Here is a 25,179-nt window from a genome sequence, read left to right as displayed (position 1 = left end):
ACAACAAAAAATCAGGTGTTGTCACGTCACAAAAGTATTTGACTGACTACAATTAACTATAAAATATTCTGATACTATTCAACTGTTCAACTGATGATTCTTCCTTGATTCAATTTTCTCAATTTTACTATAACATCGTTTAATTTTGTCACGCTGGAATAGATTGTATACTTTTCGTGACGTGACAACAGCTTCTTGAGACAGTTCATACTTCTCTATTTGTGAACCGATATCAACCAAATTTTATGGGTTGTTGACCCTCATTGTTTGCTAATAAAAACCAATATATAAAAATGTTTGAACTTAAGTTCACCTGATTATCTAGTAAAATGCTCTATTGTTGTGACGTGACAACGCTTCAAAATACCTGTTTTTGAAATTCTTGTTTCTCGTAAATAACAAAATGAAACCTAAGTCTACCCACTCAATATTTTAACTATAATTAAGTAGTTTTCTGAACGCACCCTTCTGAAGGTTGGCGCATAAAAATTAAATTCGTTTTAAAGAATTCACATTAAAACCTGTGTTTATTCAGATAATGTTAAAAAAATTCTCCTAAAACAAGATCTAAAATTTGGGGGTCTCCGTAGCCACATTGGTTGCGCGTTCGCTTAGTAAGCGATCGACCGTGAGTTCAAAACTCAGGGCCCTCATTGACCATCTTTGTGTTGTTCAAGAATTACTACGTCCACGCAACAATCATCAGCGATGGAGATCGATCCACGGTCGAAATAAGATCGATTCATCCATACAACTGCTCTGCTCTGCAAGACACATCGGGCTGCTGTTCTCAAAGAAATCGAACTGGTTTATAAGCAGTTTGAAACTCGATTACGGATTTCACGTTCCGATGGAAATCGATTTTTGCACTCTGAAATCTGTCGAACTCGAATTTAATGGTTGCCTTGACGAAAAACAAACGTCAAAAAAATTCATCCGTATTTATGGAGCAATTTACTCTCTATCAGATTAGCAGACCCGTAAACAATTTTGAATAGTTAAAATTTGAAATTCAAATTGAAGTTTAACTGAATTCACCCAGCAACGTTTGGGACCGAATACGTGTGATGTTGGAAAGATTCTTATTAAAGACTTTTTGGACACGTGCTGTAATGTGATGACTATGTATTGAGTTTTGGCTTGGCAATAGCAAAGTCTGTGTCGGCGTTGCTCATAGTAACGTCTCGCAAGTGAATGTATTGTGTCATTTTTTGGTCAAAAATGGACTCTCCGGGACTTTGGAAACTCACATTTCTCCTTCATGCTTCCTTAGAGCACATGACAGTAATTAGTGCTTATGACGGAACTTAGTTGTGCTCCCGTTAAAGAAACGTTAAAGAAACTTCCTCTGACTTGCACTGTGGTCACGCGTATTCTACAGCTCGCCTCTCAGAATGCATTCAAGGCGTGTTATTTGGCATAGAAATCTCAACTAAGTACTAATAAAAATGACGCAAGTAATACTACGTTGAGACGACGAAGTTCCTCTAGGAACGTCGCACTCATTCAAGCAAAAGAAGACGGAGCTTAGTGTCCACGATTCTTACGTGGATTTTAGATCACCTTTTTTTTTCAAACGGATGTTCCAGTTACACGTTTTCACGAGGCCCGCATCCCCCAAGTAAAAAACCCTAGGTGTGTTTGCTTTACTGCATCTGAATAAGCTAATCCTGTACGAGTATTGTTCATAAATTTTGAAATACACGATCAATTAAACTTCACAATCAATTGAATTTGACACTGGTATACATAATCAGAATGAATTGATATTCAAGCGTTGTTCGTGTTGTTTACAGTGATTTAAGAAATCCATCTAACAGAAAAGTAGGATTAAACGCGAATGCCTTCTTGCAATGATTATGATTCATTACGACATTCGCCTTGGCTTATTCAATAACAGTGTGCCAATAAAATTTGTTCAACTATTGGCGCTGCTCCAAAGCGGTCATATTGCGCCCTCCAGGGTGAATGTTCTGAGAGCAATAGAAGCATAGTAGCGTTACTCTGTACTTCATTCTAATTTCTGATATCCTCAGTCACACACCTTGCACATTTTGCGAAACAAATTAACGAGACAAGCATAAATTTATTAATCTTAAAACAACCGTAATCATTGATTTTGAATGTCGAATGTAGCCACTACACCGAATCAAGTACGAGGAGATTAATATATCAAAAATAAAAACGAAATTAAATTTTAATTATAGCAAGAAAACCGCCATTATGAAACTCATACCGCATAATTTGATTCTTATGGTTAATCGCACTACAAAAAAGCTTGCAGATGCACGTACGATAAGATTTCAAGATTAAATTTCCCACACCGGAAGAACAAAACAATATTATTCAATTATGATGTTTGTCCCGGCGGCGGCGGCATATATGTACACCAAATTATGGTTAAACGAAATCCAAATACAAGTAAGCAGAACACTGCTGTCGAGCCTGCAGATATCTCAAACTGCATTGTACATTACATAAGCCACACAGCATTTTCATTTTATTTCCGCCCGCATAAGCCAGCAATGCGCGCACTCAAAACAACAGCGATATCTATCGCATTGTCGTCTGTACCCCAACAAGTCGTGGCGATAATTGAGTGTTACCACAAACGACGACTAATTATCGGCCCAACATTGAGATGTGCAATTTCATTCGTTGTGAGATTCAATAGTTTCAGCACTCTGATTTATAAAACATCAGCGGAAATTGATTTGATGATTTCCTAGAAATTTGCAGCAACGAAGAATAAATTCAAACAAGCATAAGTTCAACTCTTCCCGAAAATATTAACGGTAAAAATGATTTGCTGCGGGTCGAAAACAGAAATCAACTTCGAAAGTTTGGTCAATTGACATTGCGCTTGCGGCAGATTAATGTTTCCCGTTAAGCATTTTTTGTTATTACCAGTATTGTTCGCGGTTGATGAAAGCTGTGCTATGGTGAAAGGAACTTGTTTTTCGCTCATAGAATTGGTCGATCACCTGAGAAATCTCTGAACAATTTTTGGGACATAGAGATTTCAATTACCACTATTTAAAATCTTCATGTTCTGAAACTATTTTATTTTTTTTTTTTTAAACAAAATTTGTAATAGAACTTAGAGATTTACTTTAAAAAATCCTCAGTAAATAATGTGTCTTGTTTATTGAAGTAGTGATCAATACGGGAGTGTCACTGTGCTATGTGCTATTTAACAAGAATAAACATCGAGAAATATAATTCTCTTGTTATGATGCAAAGCAAAATCAATGGGTTGTGTGCCTATAGGACAATTCAACCATTATTTTAAATTCTTCAAGCAAAAATGAAACACTCAGTGATGTTAAGTACTCGTGACGATAGTAAACTAGCGATCAGATTATCAATATGATCATCAATATTATGTTATCATAAAAGGAACATTAGGCCGTAGTTCTGTGCGCAGTGTATCTAAGGAATTTCTCGTGAAATTTAGTTTATTCAATCTGATATATTGGACAAATCATCAGTTTGGACGACTGTTCACATATTCTAGAAGAGGTGAACAGATATGTTGTTTAATCTCAGCGATTAGTTAGCTTAGAAATTACTTTGATGTTTGGTGACAAAGTGGTCATAGGTGAATAACAGCGCACCTGTGGTGATGTCAAACAATGTTGGACTTGACATCGTTAGATCTGCAATGGTGACTGACATGTTTTCGATTTGTGTTCAGATTCGAGGAATTTAGAACTTCGAATCAGAATTGATTACCTCGATAAAAAGTACATACGATAAATGATGGAGTATATAGCCGATCCAATTAATTATGCAGGTTTTCCTTCTCAGGATACCTAAAATAATCTGTTATTTGTTGTTCTGACGCATGAAGTTTTCGTGTTTCCGTTACGTCGAGTGGTCGATACATTATTTCATTTACAGCGAATTCCAAATTCCGTGAATTTCAAGTATGTGATTAGACTTTGTTTTCGAGACTTTACGCTTAGAATTTTAGGTTTTGAATTCCTATTTTGAGAATTTTTATTTAAAATACAAAAGAGTATTACGCGCGAAAAGTCATATAAAAAGTCGGCAGTTAAAGTCATTGTATAGGAGTTCTTTCGGTTATCTTCTCAGGTAGCCCGTTAATAACCACCGCCACTGTAACACTGTAACACGAAACACTCGTACGCACGATGAATAACGAAATGCATGACCGGTCCGATAAGAATGTATATTTTCTTCAAATTTCATTTCGCCGAATAGTTGAGAGTTCACGTTTTAAGAATCACATCACTTACCGCAGTGAATCCTGATGTTTCTTAACCATTCCCACTAACAACTATCCCTTCCATGATAAACGCTAGGGGCAACCCTTCTGGCCTTCGGGCGGCGAATATTATACTAACATTCCTTCCCTTCCCCTGGTGACTGTAAGGACGTGGCCGGCGTCGTTATCGACCATTTAAAGCTCGAATCACCGAAAATTGAACAATGAGAATGATTTGCTAGTCCCAAGCGTCATTTTGTGTGTTCCTTGTGCAATTTGGTTGGTTCAGGTCAATCACGGAGAGCAACTACGAATTGTACAGTCTACCCAAGCTCAAGCTCAAGCTCAAAGTGGTCATAGGTGAATAACAACTTACAATGTTCTGTTTACTAAAGCTGATATACCGCATCACATTCTACTCTTGAAGAGGATCTTTTTGTGCTTTCGACCCTGGATAAATATGCCACTCCAGCTAAACCAAGCCTCATTATGTGGAACGTTAGGTGTTTCTTACTACGTTTTTGTATGCATGAGAAAATTTAAATTGAGACTCTAGGTGAATAGGCCAAGCTTATTTCATACATGTACCTACTATATCGACTATGATTTGAACAAATTTGGACGAAAAAAAAAACAATAATCTATTCCATTTAGCTTGATATGTGCGAGTGATCACTTTGCCCCCATTAGGTAACTAGGTAACTTTCCCTTCAAGCGAAAAAAAAGTTCGATTTTTCACTTTTTTCTAATAATGAAAAGTGTACTATTTTGATTTTTTGTAGTAAAATCCATTTGCTATCTTGAACGACAATGAGTTGAGCTATAATATTATTCGAGAAACTAGAATGGAAGCGGTATGTGGACGCCGGAAATGGGCATACTCCTTAGGGTGACCACTATGCTCCCACTTCCCCTAGCTACAGTGATAGACATTCGTTTAGCCGCACTTGAAAAAAAACTTGAAACACTTACAAAACAACCAGGAATGTTCTCTTATCGGGATACTTTATTTATAGTGGTAGTATATTTAAGTCAATTTTATTGTAAGGACGTGCGTCGCAACCGCAGGAAGAATCCAGCGGATTCGATACGTGCTTCGGTCCACGCACGTGCGGACTCGATTATATACAGACTCGATTACATGTGATTCGATTATATACAAATTTGGACTCGATCATATACAGTTTGGATTTTTTTTTATATTCCAACTTATTTCATGAAGAAATGTAACCTTTCAACGTTTAGGTGAAATTTAATTGGCTATTACATGTGCAGTGGGGTAAAAATCGTGGTTTTTTTTGAAGATTTTGCTTGAATTTTCACCATATCGATATTGCCGCCAAATTAAGAAAGATGGAAGTTGGGTGTCAAAGAATTTAGTGCACCCGTGATCGAGTGGTTAGCGTCTCACATTATCATGCCGTGTGTTCGGGTTCGATTCCCGTTCTGGCCGGAGGATTTTTCGTCAAAGAAATTTCCTTCGACTTGCACTGCGGTCACGCGTATTCTGGAGCTTGCCCCTCAAAATACATTCAAGGCGTGTTATTTGGCTTAAGAAATCTCAACTAAGTATTAATAAATGACGCTAACTAATTCATAGGTTGAGACGGCAAAAGTTCCACAGGGAACGTAAACGCCATTTAAGAGAAGAGAAGAATAGAGTGTCAAAGAACAAATTGTATAGCTTCAATTTAATTGATAGAAACAATCTAGTTTGATATAAATTTTTATGATAAAATTAATAATAACACATTCAAAATTATTCGCTTTTAATTTTTTCACTTCTAAAATGTTATTAAAATCCACTAATTTAGTCGTTCCACTACTATATCCTGTACCAAATTTTCTCATCTTTCAAATGAAAGCATCAGAATCGTCTTCCGTAGCGTTCTGTTTAATGTAGAGCTAGTTTGAGGCAACAGAGTCCGAAACAAAAATCATTGTCATTGTGGAAATTCGAACATATGCGTAGAAGGATGTTTTTCATCAAATATGATCGTCTATCACCTCCTGACGGAATCTGGATAAATTATTTTTTTCTCATGTGAGAAAGGTGTTTTCTGACTTTAAGGAAATGAATCAAAAATCAAATTCCTCTTTTGTATTCAAAAAACGAAAAATACATGCAAAAAATTTAAAAAAAAATGTTTAGACTCGATTACATACAGGATTCGATTATATACAGTGAAAAGAAATCAGAAACTGTATATAATCGAGTCCGCGCTGTATTTCATTGTATCAAGTGAAGTCGTTGTGTGATACCAGCATTAAGATAGACTGTTTGCTGCTTGCTAGCTGGTGCGAGACTGAGGTTGACTGCGTAAGTGAGTGTTTCTTAGGATTGATTTTAGAGGAGTTAACTGGGATACCTTCTGTGGTCTCCCAAAGATAACTCTCCATCGCAGCGATGGAAATGATTAACGGAATATATGGCCAGACCGATTGATTTCAGAGTTCACTAGGTTACCTTTCCAGTTTCCCCAAAGATAACTTCCCGCCGATTTCGATACAAAATTCGTAGGATTGATAATAGAGTATATACTCGGTCCAACTAATTTTACAGGTTTGGTCGGAATTACAGGAGTGTTCGACCATTCGTGTTTGCATAATCACATCACTTACCTCAGTGAATCCTAATTCTTACCTTTCCCCACTAACAACTACCGCTTCCTTGATAATCGCTAACATTCCATCCCTTCCTCTAGTGACTGAAAGGACTAAGCGGAAGTTGTAGCTTTCGAGACCACGGATCGAACAGGTCTGACGAATAACGTTTGGCTAGTGAATCAACAGCAGATTAAGATCAAGTAATTTGTTGCTTTCAACAAAGGCCCCCTTTAAGTAGCAGTAGATGAGTAGTGTTATAGCAGTTCAGCAGATAGGAATAATTATGTGTCGTTAGTGCAAAAATAAAAAAGTGCATTCCTGATCCAATCACCGTATCACCATCGATAGATGTATCGGCTTTTGCATTCAAAAGATTGAACTGATGTATTTATCAACCAACATACATCACACAAATACAAATATTTCTTTTTGGTAGGATAACAGCCACCCAAAATGCTCGAAGTCCATACAATTGGGAGGATGGAATGGAGGAGAGGTTTTTATAGATCGAGCCGAAGGCAAAACCCCACCCCGAATAATTTTGCCGAATAAAGGCCTGGCCGAGTAAGGGAGTAAAAAGTTCCTCCAAACCTAATCACTAGCTGTATGGCAAATATTGTATAGGATATTAAATAAGAAATTTTGACGGTTTATTTGAACCCCTATGTGGCTTAACATAGGATCTGTAGTGAAAAACGTACTTTTCCGTTTATTTCACGCCATCCTCAAAAACGATAAAAATTTGAAAAAAAATACTGAATGTGCATCTTACTACGGTGTCTCAAGAAAAATTATCAAAAAAAAATCATAAAAAATTGAAGTACTAAAAAAAATATTTAAATTTTGATTTTTTTGTGATTCAGAGATTCAGTACTACTCTAACTCATATTTAAATGTGTTCCTACGGCTTTTCTAGATATGTGTGATTTTTTTCAGTGTTGCGTGGTACAAAAAAATATATAAATATTTATACATCAACCCGGCAACCTTGCTTCGTACCAAGTAGTGTTGATCTTCGCTGGTTTTGTTTTATTCCTTATTTTCGTGCAACCCTTTGACCTACTCGTTCGATAAACGTCAGCTTATCGCTTTTCCGTTGGAGTTGAGTGCAAACTCGTTGTAGTGATTGTGCGAAACGTGCCGCGAGTATAGTGCTTTTTTGTTTTGTTCACATCTACCTGCCTTTCCTCCACGCCAAATTTTCCGCCAGAAGCGTCGTCTGTAGTGCAAAAAGAGAAGCAATATTTGGCATACTTGTAGGCGATTCTCAAGTTTCATTCTGCGATACTTCTATTCGTCATGAATTCAACTTGCCACTCATGTGCGAATGAAATTACGGATTCGCACGTTACTTGTCGCGGATTTTGCAGAGCGGAATTTCATCCCTCTTGCTGCGGTATCGCCCCATCCTCAATCGATGAAGTCCTGAAAAATCATCAGGTTTTCTGGATGTGCAAATCGTGCACGTCTCTCATGAATGATATGCGCGTGAGATTTGCAGTACGTGCGGCTTACGAATCCGGCCAAGAGAAAGTGATTTCTGTGCACAACGAAATAATAGAAGGCATGAAAAAAGAAATACTCTGCGAGCTGAAAGAGATCAAGTCGAACTTTTCAGCATTGATTAATTCAAGCTCGATGACACCTAGGTCGTCTAAGCATCCCGCTTCGGGAATTGTTAATACTCGCCGTCGCCGAATTTTCGAAAAGTCCAGCGCTAATAAGGCAGAACCTCAACCGCTCTTAATAGGCACCTCTGAATCGCTGTCACCGTCGCTCGGAAGTTTTAGGGTTACTGACCTCAGCCAGAAGTTCTGGATGTATCTCTCTCGCATCTCACCTGACGTTACTGCAGAGCAAGTGCGGTCCTACAACTTGCTGCTTCAGGCAAGTACTTTCGATATTCTGAACTCCCACTTCCTGATCGTCATTACGCTTCCAGAAATTCTCAACATTTTGATGAAATACCTGTTTCACGCAAACAACGCACAGCGTCCTGCCAATATTATCCGGGACGCCTACAACACAGTACCATGTAAGAAGTCGAGAGGGGGTCTTCCAAATCCCATTTGCAGGCGAGTACACACACTCCGAATGTTCCCCAATGCCTGATACTTCTTCGGTCTCCAGATCAATACCATCATCCACAAGTCGCCCGAACTCAGTGGAAAATACGCTCTCCATTCATTATCAGAACGCTGGAGGGACTAACTCATGCATCGCTGACTTCCGTCTCGCGTGTTCGAGTGAAGTCTACGATATCATCGTCCTCACTGAGACCTGGTTGGACGATCGCACCCATTCGCATCAGCTGTTTGGCCCAGGCTACGATGTCTTCCGAGCTGACTGCAGTTTATCAAATAGCCGAAAAACGACAGGAGGAGGCGTTACTATCGCAGTTCGCCGAAGCTGGAGGACACAGAAACTTGACAATGCCCGTTGGACTGGAGTGGAACAAGTCTGGATCTCCCTGGCATTAAATGACCGACAGCTATACCTTTGTGCCGTTTACATTCCTCCGGACCGTATTCGAGACGCAGCCCTGATCGAAGAGCATTCCCATTCCGTAACGTCGGTCGTATCGATCAGTTCTCCATGCGATGACATTGTTATCCTCGGCGATTTCAACCTACCAGGAATCAAATGGCCTCCACTTCGCGCTGGTTTACAATATCCTGATCCATCGCAACGTCGAAAACGAGAATGACCGCATGTTGGACCTTTGTTTCGTGTCGCATCGAGATTATGCCCTCATCGTATCTGAAACTCGTGACTCGCCACTCGTGAAACATGTTCCTCATCATCCTCCTCTGCTGTTGTCCCTTAGCACGAAGACATTCAGCACTTTCGAACCAACTATTGCTCCCGTCAACTATATTTTTTCTAAAGCCGACTTCCAAAGCATGTGCGCAGTGCTGTCGAGTATTGATTGGACTAGTGTCCTTGATAAGGATGATATTGACCTCGCAGTGCAGACTTTCTCGCATATTCTCGGCTATGTAATCGACAGGCATGTTCCGAAACAGTCGTTCTCTGACAATCGTGTTCCGTGGATGACAAAAGAGCTTAGACAACTGAAGACTCTAAAAAGGGCAGCACTCAGCCGGTATTCCAGGGCTCGAGTACGTCGCTCCGCAAATCACGTATTGTTATCGCTGAGAGAACACTACCGTAGACTGAACAAAGTTTATAAGTTGCAAAGCAAACGCTGCTTTGCTAACCATCAGACTCGCATCCAACAGAAGCTGAAATGTAACCCGAAAGCCTTTTGGAAATATATTAACGATCTACGAAAGGAAAGTGGTTTGCCTTCGTCAATGTTCTTAAAAGATGAAGTTGCCACAGACGCCGATGATATACGTCGACTTTTCGCGCTCAAATTCTCGGGTATGTTTGATAATACCACGCTATCACCCGAACATGTATCGACAGCCGCCAGGAATGTTCCGATTCATGAGATGGTTCATGACAGCCGCCAGGAATGTTCCGGTTCGAAGATGATTGTATCTTCGAGTCCGTGACCAAATTGAGGTCATCAATGTCAGCCGATGTAACAATTCAGCTCCGGGGTCGGACAAGATTAAATTCAACTTGTTGAAGAATCTTCCCGACTTGGCAAAACAGCGTTTGCTGAACTTGTTCAACAAGTTTCTGGAGCTGAATATTGTCCCGCATGACTGGAGACAAGTGAGAGTGATAGCCATACGGAAACCCAACAAGCCGGCTAGCGATCACAACTCGTATAGGCCGATTGCAATGTTATCCTGTATTCGTAAATTGTTAGAGAAAATGATTCTACTTCGTTTGGACAAGTGGGTCGAAACGAACAATTTGCTGTCAAATACGCAGTTTGGCTTCCGCCGAGGTAAAGGGACAAATGATTGTCTCGCGCTACTATCTTCTGAAATCCAAATCGCATTTGCTCGCAAAGAACAAATGGCTTCCGATTTTCTCGATATCAAAGGGGCATTTGATTCAGTTTCCATGGAAATTCTCTCAGAGAAGCTTCATAATCGTGGACTTTCACCAATTCTCAACGATTTCCTGTACAATTTACTGTCAGAAAAGCACATGATTTTCTCTCATGGCAGCTCGAAATCTTCTCGTTACAGTTTTATGGACCTACCACAAGGCTCCTGCCTAAGCCCCCTCTTGTACAGTTTTTACGTCAATGATATGGATGATTGTCTAACTAGAGACTGCACGCTGAGACAACTTGCAGACGATGGAGTTATTTCCATCACGGGTACTAATCCCGTCGTTCTGCAAAAGTCGTTGCAAGATACCCTGAACAATCTGTTCACGTGGGCCCTCAAGCTGGGTATCGAATTCTCTACGGAGAAAACTGAAATGGTCGTTTTTTCTAGGAAGCACGAACCCGTCCAATTCCAGCTTCACCTATCCGGCAAAACGATCCAACACTCTATGTTTTTCAAATACTTGGGTGTATATTTTGATTCTAAGTGTACCTGGGGGAGACACATTGCGTATTTGAAACAGAAATGCCAGCAAAGAATCAATTTTCTCCAAACAATTACCGGAACATGGTGGGGCGCCCATCCAGGAGACCTCATTCAGTTGTACAAAACAACGATATTATCAGTGTTAGAATATGGCAGTTTTTGCTTCCGATCAGCTGCCAGAATTCATATTCTCAAGCTGGAGAGAATACAATATCGTTGCTTGCGTATAGCCATGGGGTGTTTGCATTCGACACATACGATGAGTCTCGAAGTTTTGGCAGGAGTACCCCCGCTTACTCTTCGGTTCACAGAATTATCCTACAGATTTCTCATCCGTTGCAAGATCATGAATCCATTGGTGATTGATAACTTCGAAAATCTACTCCAACTGACTCCTCAGTCAAGTTTTATGTCTTTATACCATGAGTACCTTACCCACGACGTGCACCCTTCACCAGGCATCTCCAACCAAGTTTGCTTCCCTTACTTCTGCAATTCCTCTGTCATTTTTGATCTGTCCATGCGACAAAAATCCATGGAATCCCAGATCACCTACGCTCCGATTCTATTCCGCCGATATTTTCGGCAGAATATGGGAAAGTTGGATCTGATAAAATGTTCTTTACTGACGGTTCATTCATAAACGAGTCCACTGGCTTCGGCATCTTCAATGAAAATTCCAGTGCCTCTTTCAAACTCAAAGATCCTCGTTCCGTGTATGTCGCTGAACTGGGTGCGATATATTACGCATTAGGGATCATTGAAACATTGCCCATCGACCACTATTTTATTTTTTCAGACAGTCTCAGCTCAATAGAGGCAATCCGCTCAATGAAAGTTGATAAACGCTGATCATATTTCCTAACAAGAATAAGACAACTATTGAGTGTTTTGGTCGAAAAATTATTCAAGATTACCTTAGCATGGGTTCCCTCTCATTGCTCGATTCCGGGGAATGAGAAAGCGGACTCGCTAGCTAAGGTGGGCGCTTTAGAAGGCACACTTTTTGAAAGGCAAATTGCTTATAATGAATTTTTCCACATTCCTCGTCAGTATACGCTCGTAAGTTGGCAGCGTATGTGGAGTGGTGATGAGTTCGGTCGTTGGTTACACACGATTATCCCTAAGGTCTCGACGAGTGCATGGTTCAAGGGATTGAATGTAGGTCGTGATTTCATTCGCGTGATATCTCGGCTTATGTCCAATCACTACAACCTAAACGCGCATCTCTATCGCATTGGGCTCGCAGCAAACAATCTTTGTGATTGTGGCGATGCCTACCACGACATCGAGCATGTTGTCTGGTCGTGTATCCGGTACCATGCTGCTCGCTCTCAGCTCTCTAGAGCACTGAGAGCACAAGGCAGACAATCGGATATCCCCGTCCGGGATATCGTAGGTAGCCGGGATCCTGATCTTCTGCTTCATCTATACCTGTTCCTCAGAAACGCCGATGTCAACGTTTAATGATGTTTCCTTCGTTGTGTCCTCGTTTCATATCCCTCCTATCCGATCGATAAACTTTTACTTAGTCGCGGCAATACATACACACACTCTTTACAGATGCACGGGCCGAAGGTTGTGCAGTCCACTGAACATTCAACAAGAGCCAAAGGTTGTACCGCTCATGACAACTCTACACGAGCTGATGATTGCGCCGGCTAGTGACCATTCTATCCTCGAGTCGAGAAAGACGCACCACGCTAGATATGGGGTACAGACTAGGGGGGCGTTGCTGATTAATGGTCAGCTGCATCCCAATAGGAAGTATCCCGTGTCGGGCACACGTACAGAGCATCGAAGACTGCAACATACCAATTATGAGAACACTTGTAATACTAACCTCGAGCCAACCGCGGTAATCGGTTACATGTTACTAACATAGTTGTAAGACAAAAATTGTCAAAATATTGGACTCCCGGCCCCGTCAGGCTAACGCCACATGTGCCTTAATAAAATATATATTTTGGGAAAAAAAATGTCAGCCGGCCCCGATGGTCGTCACTGGTACTAAAAAAGTGCGCTCAACCGCTACTTGCTCCACTTCGTCTCTTGTTTGGACAATCATTGTCCGCCGGTAAATTTCCTCTCCTTTGGAAAACGGCATATATGTTTCCGGTGCACAAGAAAGGGGACAATCAAACATCGACAACTACAGGGGCATTTCTACCCTATGCGCCACTTCAAAGCTTTTCGAACTCGTAGTTCTGCCGCCTATGTGGTTTCATTGTAAGCAACAAATTAGTAACAATCAGCACTGATTCATACCCGGTCGCTCTACAACTACGAACCTGCTCGCCTTTACATCGCATATCACCGACGGCTTCTCGCAAGGATGTCAGACAGACGCCATCTATACCGACATGTCAGCTGCCTTCGACAAATTGAACCAAGCAATCGCAGTGGCCAAGCTGGAACGCATGGAAGTCTGCGGTAGTCTGCTGCAATGGTTCCAGTCTTATCTAACTGGCCGAACAAATTGCGTGAAAATTGGAGAGCTTCTGTCTTCGTACTTTGCATCGCCTTCAGGAATACCACAGGGCAGCCACCTCGGTCCACTTATTTTTGTATGTCACCTCAATGACTGCAATTATTCATTATAGGGTCCCCGATTAATTTACGTGGATGATATGAAAATATTTCGCCACATCAGATCCAATGACGACGCCATATTTCGACAACTGAATTCCTTCGCAGCTTGGTGCGAGGCGAATAGGATGATTTTGAATCCCAGTAAATGCTCGGTCATGTCGTTCACAAGGAAACGGAGTCCTATCTACTTTGACTACCGACTTTCTAACGTCGTTATACCTCGCCCGAATTGCGTTAACGACCTTGGTGTACTTCTGGACTCAAAGCTCACATACAGGAACCATATCGCATACATTGTTAGTAAGGCATCGAGACAACTAGGCTTTATCTTTCGCACGACGAAATCTTTTACCGATATTTACTGTCTAAAGACTCTCTACTGTGGCCTCGTTCGCTCAGTACTAGAGTACTGCTCTGCTGTCTGGAACACGTATTATCAGAACAGTGTTTATCGTATCGAAAGCGTGCAACGACGATTTATTCGCTTCGCTCTGCGCCTACTGCCGTGGCGATACCCATATCGTCTACCTAGCTATGAAAGCCGATGCCAGCTTATTAATTTAGACACTTTGGAAGCGCGTAGGAATACTGCTCGAACCATGGTGATATCTGATGCAATCACATCAAGAATCGACTGCCCTGAGATTCTCCAAAGAACGAATATGCTGGCTCGCCCAAGACAGCTTCGGAATTCTGCACCTCTCTGGATTCCAATACGGCGAACGAACTACAGTGCTTATGGTGCTATCACTGGACTGCTGCGTATATTCAACTGTGTAGCTTCTATGTTTGATTTTCATTTGTCACGTGATTATATTAAGCGTAAGTTTTTAATGTTTTTCAGATCTAGACAACATATTTAGGCAATGCAAATTAATTTATGTTAGAATATAAGAAAAATAGATATTAAGTTACTATTGGGGCCCCAAGCCTGTTGGCGAATAAATATAAAAAAAATATATATATAAAATATATTTTTATATTTCCAAAGAGTCTGGCTGGGTAAGGGAGTAAAAAGTCCCCCAAACTAAATCACCAGCTGTATGGAAAATATTGTATAGGGTACTAAATAAAACATTTTGGCAGTAGTATCATATATTTGAGTCCTTATATGGTACACCATAGGATCTATGGTGAAAAATGCACCTTTTCGTTTTTTTCACGCCATTCTCAATTGCTTTGAGACAAAAATATGAAAAAAAAATACTGAAAGTACATCTTACTTAGATGTATCGATCAATATTTTCAAACAATTTTTTCATCAGAAAATCAAACACTAAAAAAATTTTTAAATTCATTTTTATTTTAATTTAAAATTTTTTTTGGAGATTCAGTACTACTCTAGTTTGTATTCAAATTTATTTCTACGTCTATTCTAGGAATATGTGATTTTTTTTTAGAATTTTTAGAGTGTTCGCGGTACAAAAAAATTATATATATATAGATATTCAGGCATTTCTAAATTTTGAAAAATATATATTACTTTGAGACCCAATTTTACTCTATTTTATATTTAAATGCGTTCGTGTAATTTATTCTTGATTTTTTAAGAGGATTGCGAGAAAAAAATGCTTTTTTTTTGGCCTTTGGCCATTTTTATTTTATTTAGAATTTATAGACCCATTACAAAATGACAAAAAAAAATTTTTTTAATTTCAATATTTTTTTAGTACTCCAATTTTTGATGAAATTTCTTTTGATAATTTTTCTTGATACACCTTAGTAAGATGCACATTCAGTATTTTTTTCAAATTTTGATCTCGGAGCTTTTGAGGATGGCGTGAAATAAACGAAAAAGTACGTTTTTCACTACAGATCCACATAGGGGTTCAAATAAACCGTCAAAAATTCTTATTCAATATCCTATACATTATTTGCCATACAGCTAGTGATTTGGTTTGGAGGCACTTTTTACTCCCTTACCCGGCTAGGCCCTTTGGCGTGGATTTGATCTAGATGCATTGAATAGTTACGCATTTTCTAGCCAGCGCCTTACTTGTGACCAAAACGTTTGATGGTACGTCTGTCACCGAAAAGGGGTTATGGGTTGTATATACAAATTTCCTGAAAGATTCGATTTTTTATTTTTTTCAAATTCACATACTTCTATCAAAGCTATAAAGGGTGTGTCACATCAAATTGCATCACGGAAAAAACGCTGTAGAAATTTAATTTTTAGGAATTGTATCTTCAGCTTTCGCTCATAATTAGATAAGAGTGTATAGATCACGTTGGCCATGCTTCACTGTCAATTTTTCGTAAATTTGGAAAAATGTCGTCGAACGAAAAAGAGCGTCGTGAATTAATCCTGCGCACTCATTTCGAGAATCCGGAGTTGTCACATCGGGACATCGGTAAGATGCTGGGAATCGTCCAATCCACGGTCAGCAGAGTACTAAAACGATACTTCGAGAACCTAACCATCGACCGGAAGGTGAAGAACGGTAAAAATGGATGCTCCGTCAGTGAAAAAGATCACAAGCGCGTAGTTAAGCAGTTTAGACGTGATCCGAGAAGTTCGGTCCGGGATGTCGCCAATAAGCTGAATTTGTCAAGTTCATTCGTCCAGCGGACCAAGCAGCGGGAGGGCCTGCGTACATACAAGGTTCAGAAGGCTCTTAACCGCGACGAAAGGCAAAAAATGGTGGGGAAGACGCGAGCCCGGAAGCTGTACACCGAAATGCTGACGAAGCCGCATTGCCTGGTAATGGACGACGAAACCTACGTCAAAGCGGACTTTCGTCAGCTGCCGGGCCTGTTGTTCTTCTCCGCAGAGGACAAATTCAGCGCTTCGGAGGAGATTCGTAAGCAGAAACTATCCAAGTTTTCCAAAAAGTACATGGTGTGGCAAGTGATCTGCTTTTGCGGAAAGCGGAGCGCCCCCTTCGTGATGACCGGCACGGTAAACGGGCAGGTTTACCTTAAGGAGTGCCTACAGAAGCGCTTACTACCACTATTCCGGATCTCCGGCCGGATCTCGTTTCGTGCCACTATTCAAAGGACGTGTTGGAGTGGTACAAAGCCAACGGGGTCACCTTCGTGCCAAAGGAAATGAACCCGCCCAACGCGCCGGAGCTTCGCCCAATAGAGAAATATTGGGCGATTATGAAGCAGGCCCTCCGGAAGAACCCAAAAGTTGTCAAATCGGAGGCGGACTTCAAGAGAAAATGGATTTCTGTTCAAAAAAAACTACAACCTGACGTTGTACAGAACCTCATGGACGGGGTAAAGAGGAAGGTGCGAGCATACGGGCTTAGGCTCGAAGTATGAATAAAAAGAAAATGACAAAAGTTGTTTAATAGTTTTTATTTTACTGTCTAAAATTTTCAAAAGGATCGGTCTACTGGGCGAATTTCTACAGCGTTTTTTCCGTGATGCAATTTGATGTGACACACCCTTTACAAGCTGCCAGAATTTGAACCTTAATATATCATGTACGAGACATTGCCACAAAAGATAAACTTGGGATTGAGTATGGCTCAAAGTTCGAAGAGAACATACTGAAACTTGAAGCAAGGCAATGCCATTTTGTTTATGATCTATCGTATTTCTTTCATCAAAACACATGGTAGTTGTGCTCAACAGTCGATTGTTGTGCGTAACAATCTGGTTCTCTACAACTGGAAACCAACGTGAAATTATAACACACGCGTTGGCTCTCTCGGCTTTATATCAGTTACTATCCATTCGTTTAAAGAATTGCATTGAACATTGCTTTTGGGAGAATTCGTAACATATCTACCAACTGAAATTGTTTTACTCCATAAAATAGATTACGACTACAAAGTGCAGTCAACTATGTTATTTTATTCCTATTGTTCGATTCACACTGTTCTTAGCATTTGATATAGCAAAAATGAGTGCATTTTAAAAATTCATCTAAAGAAAATTCCTTAAATTTTGAAAACATCCCAATACGTTCTTGGTCCTAAAATGAGTAGCCTACCTTTTCGTCATACATATCGCAATCGATGGTGAGAATAGGCTGATCCGAGCAGCTGCAACCCTGTTTGTTGCATAAGCTTTGAGATCCAGTTTGTCCACTGCCGCCACCGATCGATCGCCGATGCCGCCGTGAGAAGAGAGCTGACTCATTACCACTGTAACTATTCTTGGCATCATGTTTATTTAAACTTGTTGCTCGTTGTGCGACCGACTTGGCGCTGCTGTTGCTTTGGTCTATATCCCTTGTGGCTAACCGGATCCCTTCACTGAAAGCATCCACTATTTTTTCACCGGTGCTGGATTCACGGAAACCATTTGGATGTTTCTCAGCATGGTTCTGTGTATCGATAGTACTAATTTCGTACACTAAAATGATGGCCATAACGATTTGAAACTTTCTCGAACCCATACTTGCTAAATGCATTCTATTCACATACAATTTGCGATGTACCACTTTTGATTCACTTGCTCATATCATCATAGCGCCATCGAATAATAAGTAACACTTGGATGATAAAGGCACAGAAACTCGAGACGCTTCTTTCACCACAGCACTGATAATTTTGAACTAAACCCAAACCAACATTCCGTTTAGCCGTTGTTCAGCCAGCGCTCAAGCTCACATTTGCTGGATGCCTTTTTTCGACGCTTTTTCATCTTCGACTGCAACTGGCTTTTTTCTAGATATTTTAACACACATCCAGTGCTGTTATTTTATGTGCCGCACAGCTATCACTATTCGGTATTTATCTCACTTGTGGACGATTCGCTCAATTGATAAGGGATATCACTCTAGTAGATTTTTGCTGCTATGATGAGCGGCTTCCGTAGAACATTGGTTCTAATTCTGCAAACAAATATGGGAAAAGAATAAAATTATAAATTGACTGATGCTAATAAACATCATTCTTTTATCTTCGTGAAATATATGTATATACACGAGTAGTCATCAACATTAATCAGAAAATAGGATGTATGTTTATATGTATACATGCATTTGAGCGATAGAGAAACACCACAATCGTAAGCTGTTTACTGTTATATTTCCAAACATAAACTTCACCCGAAACACTCATAAATTTGGCCCATAGAAAAAGGAGCTTAGAACTTTTCAGATTATGGATTATCACAAATAGAGCCGAACTCACACACAAACAGCACTGTAGTGCTACTGATTGATGTTCAGCAATTCCGGCCCAAACATTCGGACTGAAGAGCGGACGAAAGAAATGTTTCCTCACATTATTACGTTTATCTACACGATGAAGCAAAATATTGTTTTTCCGTCGCGTTTTTTGACTGTTGGCATATGGTGTGGCATACTTTCCAGCGATACACCATGGATACACTTCTGCCAGGAGCCGAGAGCTAGCTCTTGGAAACATATGCTTGTGTCGAAATTATTTTGCATTTTGTTTATTCTATGATGAGCGTTTCTTTTCTATTTGTTTACGCTGATAACATGGTGCAAGTAGTGGCTTAGTTTTACGGTCTTGGCAGCGTCCCGCTGACAACCATGTGATTGTCACACGTCGTTTCACGACGACAGATACCTGCAGTTTCGAATGCATAAAATTCAAATTGTGAATCTGTTCCGGTGTTCTGAATTTGATATCATATTTTCTCGCCTCAGTCTGATGTGCGGTTGAACCGTTTACGGACAACCATCGGAAGAAATGAGCTGTTGCATTTGTACTGCACCTCCATCACCCTACTGCACTCTCCAGAACAAGGAAGTTTGGATACTCTATACCCGGCGTGGCTTCCTTCTCAGTGCACACGCCCACCGCAGACAGTGTTTTAGCGAACCCTGTGCGACACAGTATCAAGTAACGTTTATTATTGGATAAAACGCTCGTTTAACAGTGCGATACACACGATCAATCTTGTTGCAACAAGTGCAGACTATAAAGCGTGAGCTAAGCCGAGCTCACACACAGAATTTGTTGAACATTTCCTTCCTGTGATTATGTAGAGATTAGACGTGGGGACGGAAAATTGGTCTATAGTCAATACTTAAAAACAAACAAAAAATTGCCGGAAATTTATGGCATGAGATAAATATCTACACATTAGAAACACGTGTTCGATTGGAATGGAGAGGTCTTGGACCTCACGCAGAGAAAACGCGTTTTATAACAATTTTTAGAGACTACAATCTGCCGCATGTTTGCCAGTCAACGCATCTACCGAGATCAAACTGACACTTAGTGGTTGCCCGACAACGGTTCACTACAAGTGAATTATTTTCCAAATGCGAATAGAAACTCGTTTTAGTATTGTAAACATCCCAGCGGTAGTTGAGGTGAACAATTGTTTCATAATCTTTGCTATCAGTTGACCCTCTTCATAATTTTCCCCACTCCCTATAACTACAAACTTCGACGTTTTTCAGATACTGCGGATCAAGATCTTTCTAGACTTACCAAAGCACCTCAAAGATATTCTGTACATTTTTGACTCCGGTTTTATCCAGAATGGCCTACAATTCTCGATGATCGATCGATCCCCTGGAGTCGATTTCGGTTTCCCAGGGGTCGACATGAACGAAAATTGATTTTGGGGGTCGACGAGGTCTGAAAATCGACCCCTATTAAAAACACAAGTTCTTGTTTAAAACTTCCAAGATGTTGCATAAGTTGTGTGAACCACCCTGTTATTAGAATGATTAATATTTTAGTAGAAAATATTATTACTGTACATTTTAAAAAACTCAACAAGACAATGAGCGTGTGCGCAAGAAAAGAAGTAGGTACAAAAAGTACAAGCTGAAAAATTCGAGATAATGGGCCTGATCACGAACGTCACTTCACGGTGAAAACGGAATGAAATGCATACAAATCTTCTCTTTTTCACCGTGAGTTTTTCACAGGCCCAATGTGTTTGAGCGTACAAGTCCTTCAGACACGTTTTAAATTTCTCTCTATTGAGCAATTCCAAATGAAATCGACAAATGACAAAACATGAATATTTTTGATTCGAATGAAAGTTTGTATTCCGTTTGGGCTGAAGGAAATATGAGTTTTCCACAGCAATTGGGTTTTTTGACTCAAGCGTAACTTTTGAAAAGGGCGTATTTTTTTTTATTTTCGCTTATTTTTCGTCGGTCTATTTCCGCCACTTCAGTGCCAATCACCGACATCAGGGAGGCGACTCCACCTGTTCCTACCTATCAGACTCAACAACTCATGAGCCGGGCCAACTTCCTTTTACTTTCCCTCCGAAGGAAGACGTAACCAGAGATTTTTCGCCTCAGCTGGGATTGAACACAGCCCGATCGGATTGTGAGGCTGTTATGCTAATCACACAACCACTGGCGCCGTCGATTATGATTTCTAATGTGATTTAAAACAAAAAAGCTCATTATAAATCTCCTTCTAAATGTAGCCATTCTCGAGATATTTTGAAACAGATTTCTAATTTATTGTCTTTTTTATAGTAAATATTCCCTATATATGTTTGTCGTGTTATACCGTCATGTTCATGAAATTTTATGAATTTGCTTATAATTTCCAACAACTTTTCCAAATACATCATCATGGTAAAAATATATGTTTAGGAGTTACGTTGAAAATCATTTGAACACATGTGGGTTAATATAAAACGTAGCAATATTAAAAAATGTTTTTTTTAATCTTAATACAAACTTTTAACATGTTATACATGTTGCGCCAACAGAACGCGACATTTATAAAAGAAAAAAATATAATTCTCTACAATTTGGTCAAATAATTCCTATATTTATCCGAGTTTAAGAGATACTAACAATAATACTAGAATTTTTAGCATTTATTTTTATCAACTAAAAATTTTGTTGTATATAATTTCATTTTTTCATTATTTTCTTATATTTCTATACACATTATGATAACTTGCAGCATTGTCGTTAGAGTACAACTTTGCTGCTACTTCATTCTCGGATACAGGTACAAAAGAATGATACTTTTGGGTACCTGGAATTTGTTTGGTGTTATCATACATGCTACTCAACTCTTCCACACCCTGATCATATTCTTCTTGTGACATATATGAAAATGACAATTTTGTAAGATATTCTTCTTTTCGCTTGCTAGCCAGTCAAATAACGTTTTTGCACTCGTAATCGGATGTTCATGCTGCCTAGCCAAACTATCTCTTGTTGGCCATCCGTTTCAATGTACCGCCAATTGCATCACAGGTCCTTTGTCGTGTGATGTTGCAAAGAAATGCCATTCAGCGTCAATGTCGTATTTCGATTCAAACTGACATAAACTCACAAAATTCTTTTTACCTGCATTTGTTGTTTCAAAAATGTTACCAATTTAGAAATAAATACTTGCACAGCTATTGTGTCATGACTTAAACTTTCAGATACAACTACAAAGCTTAAATTTGCCAGAGAACCTTTTTCATCTCTATAATAAACAACGAATGGATGGTTTGTTGCTCGATCATTGTTCCAGTGATGACTTTGATCTTCATTTTGAAGCACAAATGAATAATTTTCGGAAAAATCGCAAATCACAACAACCTCATTTTCTTGCAAATTAGCTTTCATAATGTTAAGAAATGTTGACTGTTGTGTTTTAATGTAATCTTAAGTAAGTAATTTTTCTATTTTTTCGCAAAAATACGATACAAATCCTTCACCGGTTTTACAAGAGTTTCTATGTCGCATCGATCAGTAGAAATCCATTGTGCATAAGTGATTTCAATTAAATTGCGTTCCTGAAGCTCATCTAGAAACCAGTTTCCAAACTCGTCTGTTGTTGGGCATTTTTTACATTCACGAAGGTAACAGTATTTTGATCTATTTGATATGTTACATAGTATTTTTTACATATATTCTTTGCATTCAATGTTAAAGGAATATTTTTGAGACTATGAAGCATAAGATTTACATTTTCATGGAATGTACAAACACAAACGTTATGATTTCCTGAACTACTCAGCAATTTGCAATGCTTCGGACGCATTGATGCAAAAGAGCTAAATCCAATTTTGCAATTTGGATTAAGTTCCTTAAATCTGTTGAAAGTTTCCCGTAATGATGTTATTAATAACCTTTTTTGGATGTGTTGACGCTTCCCATCTTTGGCTACAGAAACATAGTCTCTTTCTCCAGGTAATGATCGACTGATATCGTCGTCATTATAAAATTCCGAAACATGATTTTTAACATCTTCACTTAAGCTTGGTCCATATGTGCTATGTGGTGTCGACAATAAACCTTTTTCATTTGCCAGTTTTTTAGCTTGAATTGCCATATATTTATTAACGCACAATTCTTCTTCTATTTTTTGCACGGACCAAGACTTAGGCAAAACTCTTAAAATTCTAACTTTTCCTGATCTTGTTGTCTCTGTGTGGTCAAATTTCTCTTTGAGCTGATTGATAATCTCATCAAACTCTTTTGCCTTTTGTTCAAAGTTCGACTCTTTGTCTTCTTCATGTGAAAAGGAAAATATAGAAATTTATTTGAATTTTTTTTCGAGGTAACTAGCCTGTCCAAGTCTTTTCGTCATTATTGGTGGAACGTTAATACCCGATTCCCATAACGTCCGGTTGAATCAACAAGGTGAATTTGTTGTTGGTATTTCAATTCTACTGTTCGTGTTATGATTGTGTAACACGAATAATATGTCAAAAGTTTGTATTAAGATAAAAAAAGATTTTTTAATATCGCTACGTTTTGTGTTAACCCACATGTCTTCAAATGTTTTTCAACGTAACTCCTAAACATATATTTTTACCATAATGATGTATTTGGAAAAGTTGTTGGAAATTATAAGCAAATTCATAAAATTTCATGAACATGACGGTATAACACGACAAACATATTAAAAGGGAATATTTACTATAAAAAAGACAATAAATTAAAAATATTTTTTTAAATATCTCGAGAATGGCTACATTTAGAAGGAAATTTATAATGAGCTTTTTTGTTTTAAATCACATCAAAAATCATAATTTGTGGCTAAAAATGATTGTTAACATACAAAAATTCAAAGTTTCGGAAATTCATAAAAATTCGATGTTCCACAAAGTTCGTCAAAAATAATTTCACCATCTTGGACCCATTTTTTAAATTTTCTACATGACTTCTATTTTCTATGAAAAAAAAAATAAAAATATATATTTTGGATATTGCAAATAAAAGTTTTTTTTTGTAAATAAAAAAAAAGAATACTATTTTTTTTCTCAGTGTATATTTTTTTCATGTTTAGACATCAAATTACTATAACTCTTTCTAAGACACTATTTCGGTACGACTCATAGTTTTTTAGATATGAGTTATCAAAGATTTCTCCTACTAAAATCGATACGCCCTTTTCAAAAGTTACGCTCGAGTCGAAAAATTCCCAATTACTGTGGAACACTCATATTTCCATCAACCCAAACGGAATACAAACTTTCATTCGAATCAAAAATACATGTTTTTCAAATCTGCATTTTTGGACGATTTCATTTGGAATTGCACTATTTTAAAAATATACGCGATTTAACACTTCATCATTAATTTAAAAAAAAAAATAAAAATAATTATTTCAGGAAACTTGAGATGGGTCGCGAAGAGGGAGAAATGTTATTCAGTTTATTATAAACCAGTAGATTTCCTCTCCAGCTTGACGAGTATACGTTAACCAGCAATGGAGCTCTGTTGTTAGGGTATGTTAGGGTATATATTAAGGGAGTAGTACACTATGAACATCATAAAAAGTATGTGATTTTCGCGATTTTTTTCTCAACGAGAAAATGAATTATTATGATTAATTTGATATCACAGTTTTATTAGGTATATATTACCCAAGAAACAAAAAATAAATTGGTGTCAGTTGGATTGTTGAACCCTTGCAGCCAAAACCTTGTAAACTGGTGGGAGTTCTACAATTTTTTCTAGTGGACCTATTTCAACCAATGATTTTTTTACGTAATCTTGGATATACACTCGACAAAAAAAATTAGAGAGTGCGAAATCGAAAATTTTAAATGATTTTTGACATACTGTAATTTCGTGAAAAATTAACGCATATCGATGAAATGTGCGTCATTTTGAAGCTACAACTTTCAGGTAGTGGAATATTTTACGTACATATTTTTATCTAGGTGTGTGAAGGTGTAGTGGGCAACAATATCGGAAAGAAATGAAAAATCGATTTTTCTTTGTTTTTTCAAGAATATTCTGGACTAACACAGTTTTTTGCTAACCAACTCGAAAACAAATCCAATTAACCTTATAAACCAGCTTTTATTTGGTTCCATGAACGTTCCTGTAGGAAAAATTACCTCTCTACTTTGATGATAAATAACTCAATAAACAACCATCGCACCGCAAATCGAAAGGCAGTTTTAAAAACTCCA

General features: G+C 38.7%; 2 protein-coding genes across 6 annotated transcripts in view; one reads left to right on the top strand and one right to left on the bottom strand.

Annotated features, from left to right (window-relative positions):
- Positions 1-25,179, top strand: part of LOC129763460 (E3 ubiquitin-protein ligase highwire) — a 154,310-nt gene that overhangs the window by 61,636 nt on the left and 67,495 nt on the right. The gene's annotated exons all lie outside the window — the stretch shown is intronic.
- LOC129763462 (uncharacterized) overlaps positions 1-25,179 on the bottom strand; it is a 36,025-nt gene that overhangs the window by 7,529 nt on the left and 3,317 nt on the right. The window contains exon 2 of the mRNA XM_055762540.1: positions 17,840-18,685. Coding sequence (XP_055618515.1) covers positions 17,840-18,262 — 423 coding nt within the window. The 5' untranslated portion in view covers positions 18,263-18,685. The remainder of the gene's footprint in view (positions 1-17,839; positions 18,686-25,179) is intronic.

The sequence above is a fragment of the Toxorhynchites rutilus genome, chromosome 1 (genome assembly GCF_029784135.1).
Source record: "Toxorhynchites rutilus septentrionalis strain SRP chromosome 1, ASM2978413v1, whole genome shotgun sequence".
Taxonomy (NCBI): Eukaryota; Metazoa; Arthropoda; class Insecta; order Diptera; family Culicidae; genus Toxorhynchites; species Toxorhynchites rutilus.
The sequence above is the reverse complement of the archived record's forward strand: the minus strand, read 5'-3'. Positions and strand labels throughout refer to the sequence as shown.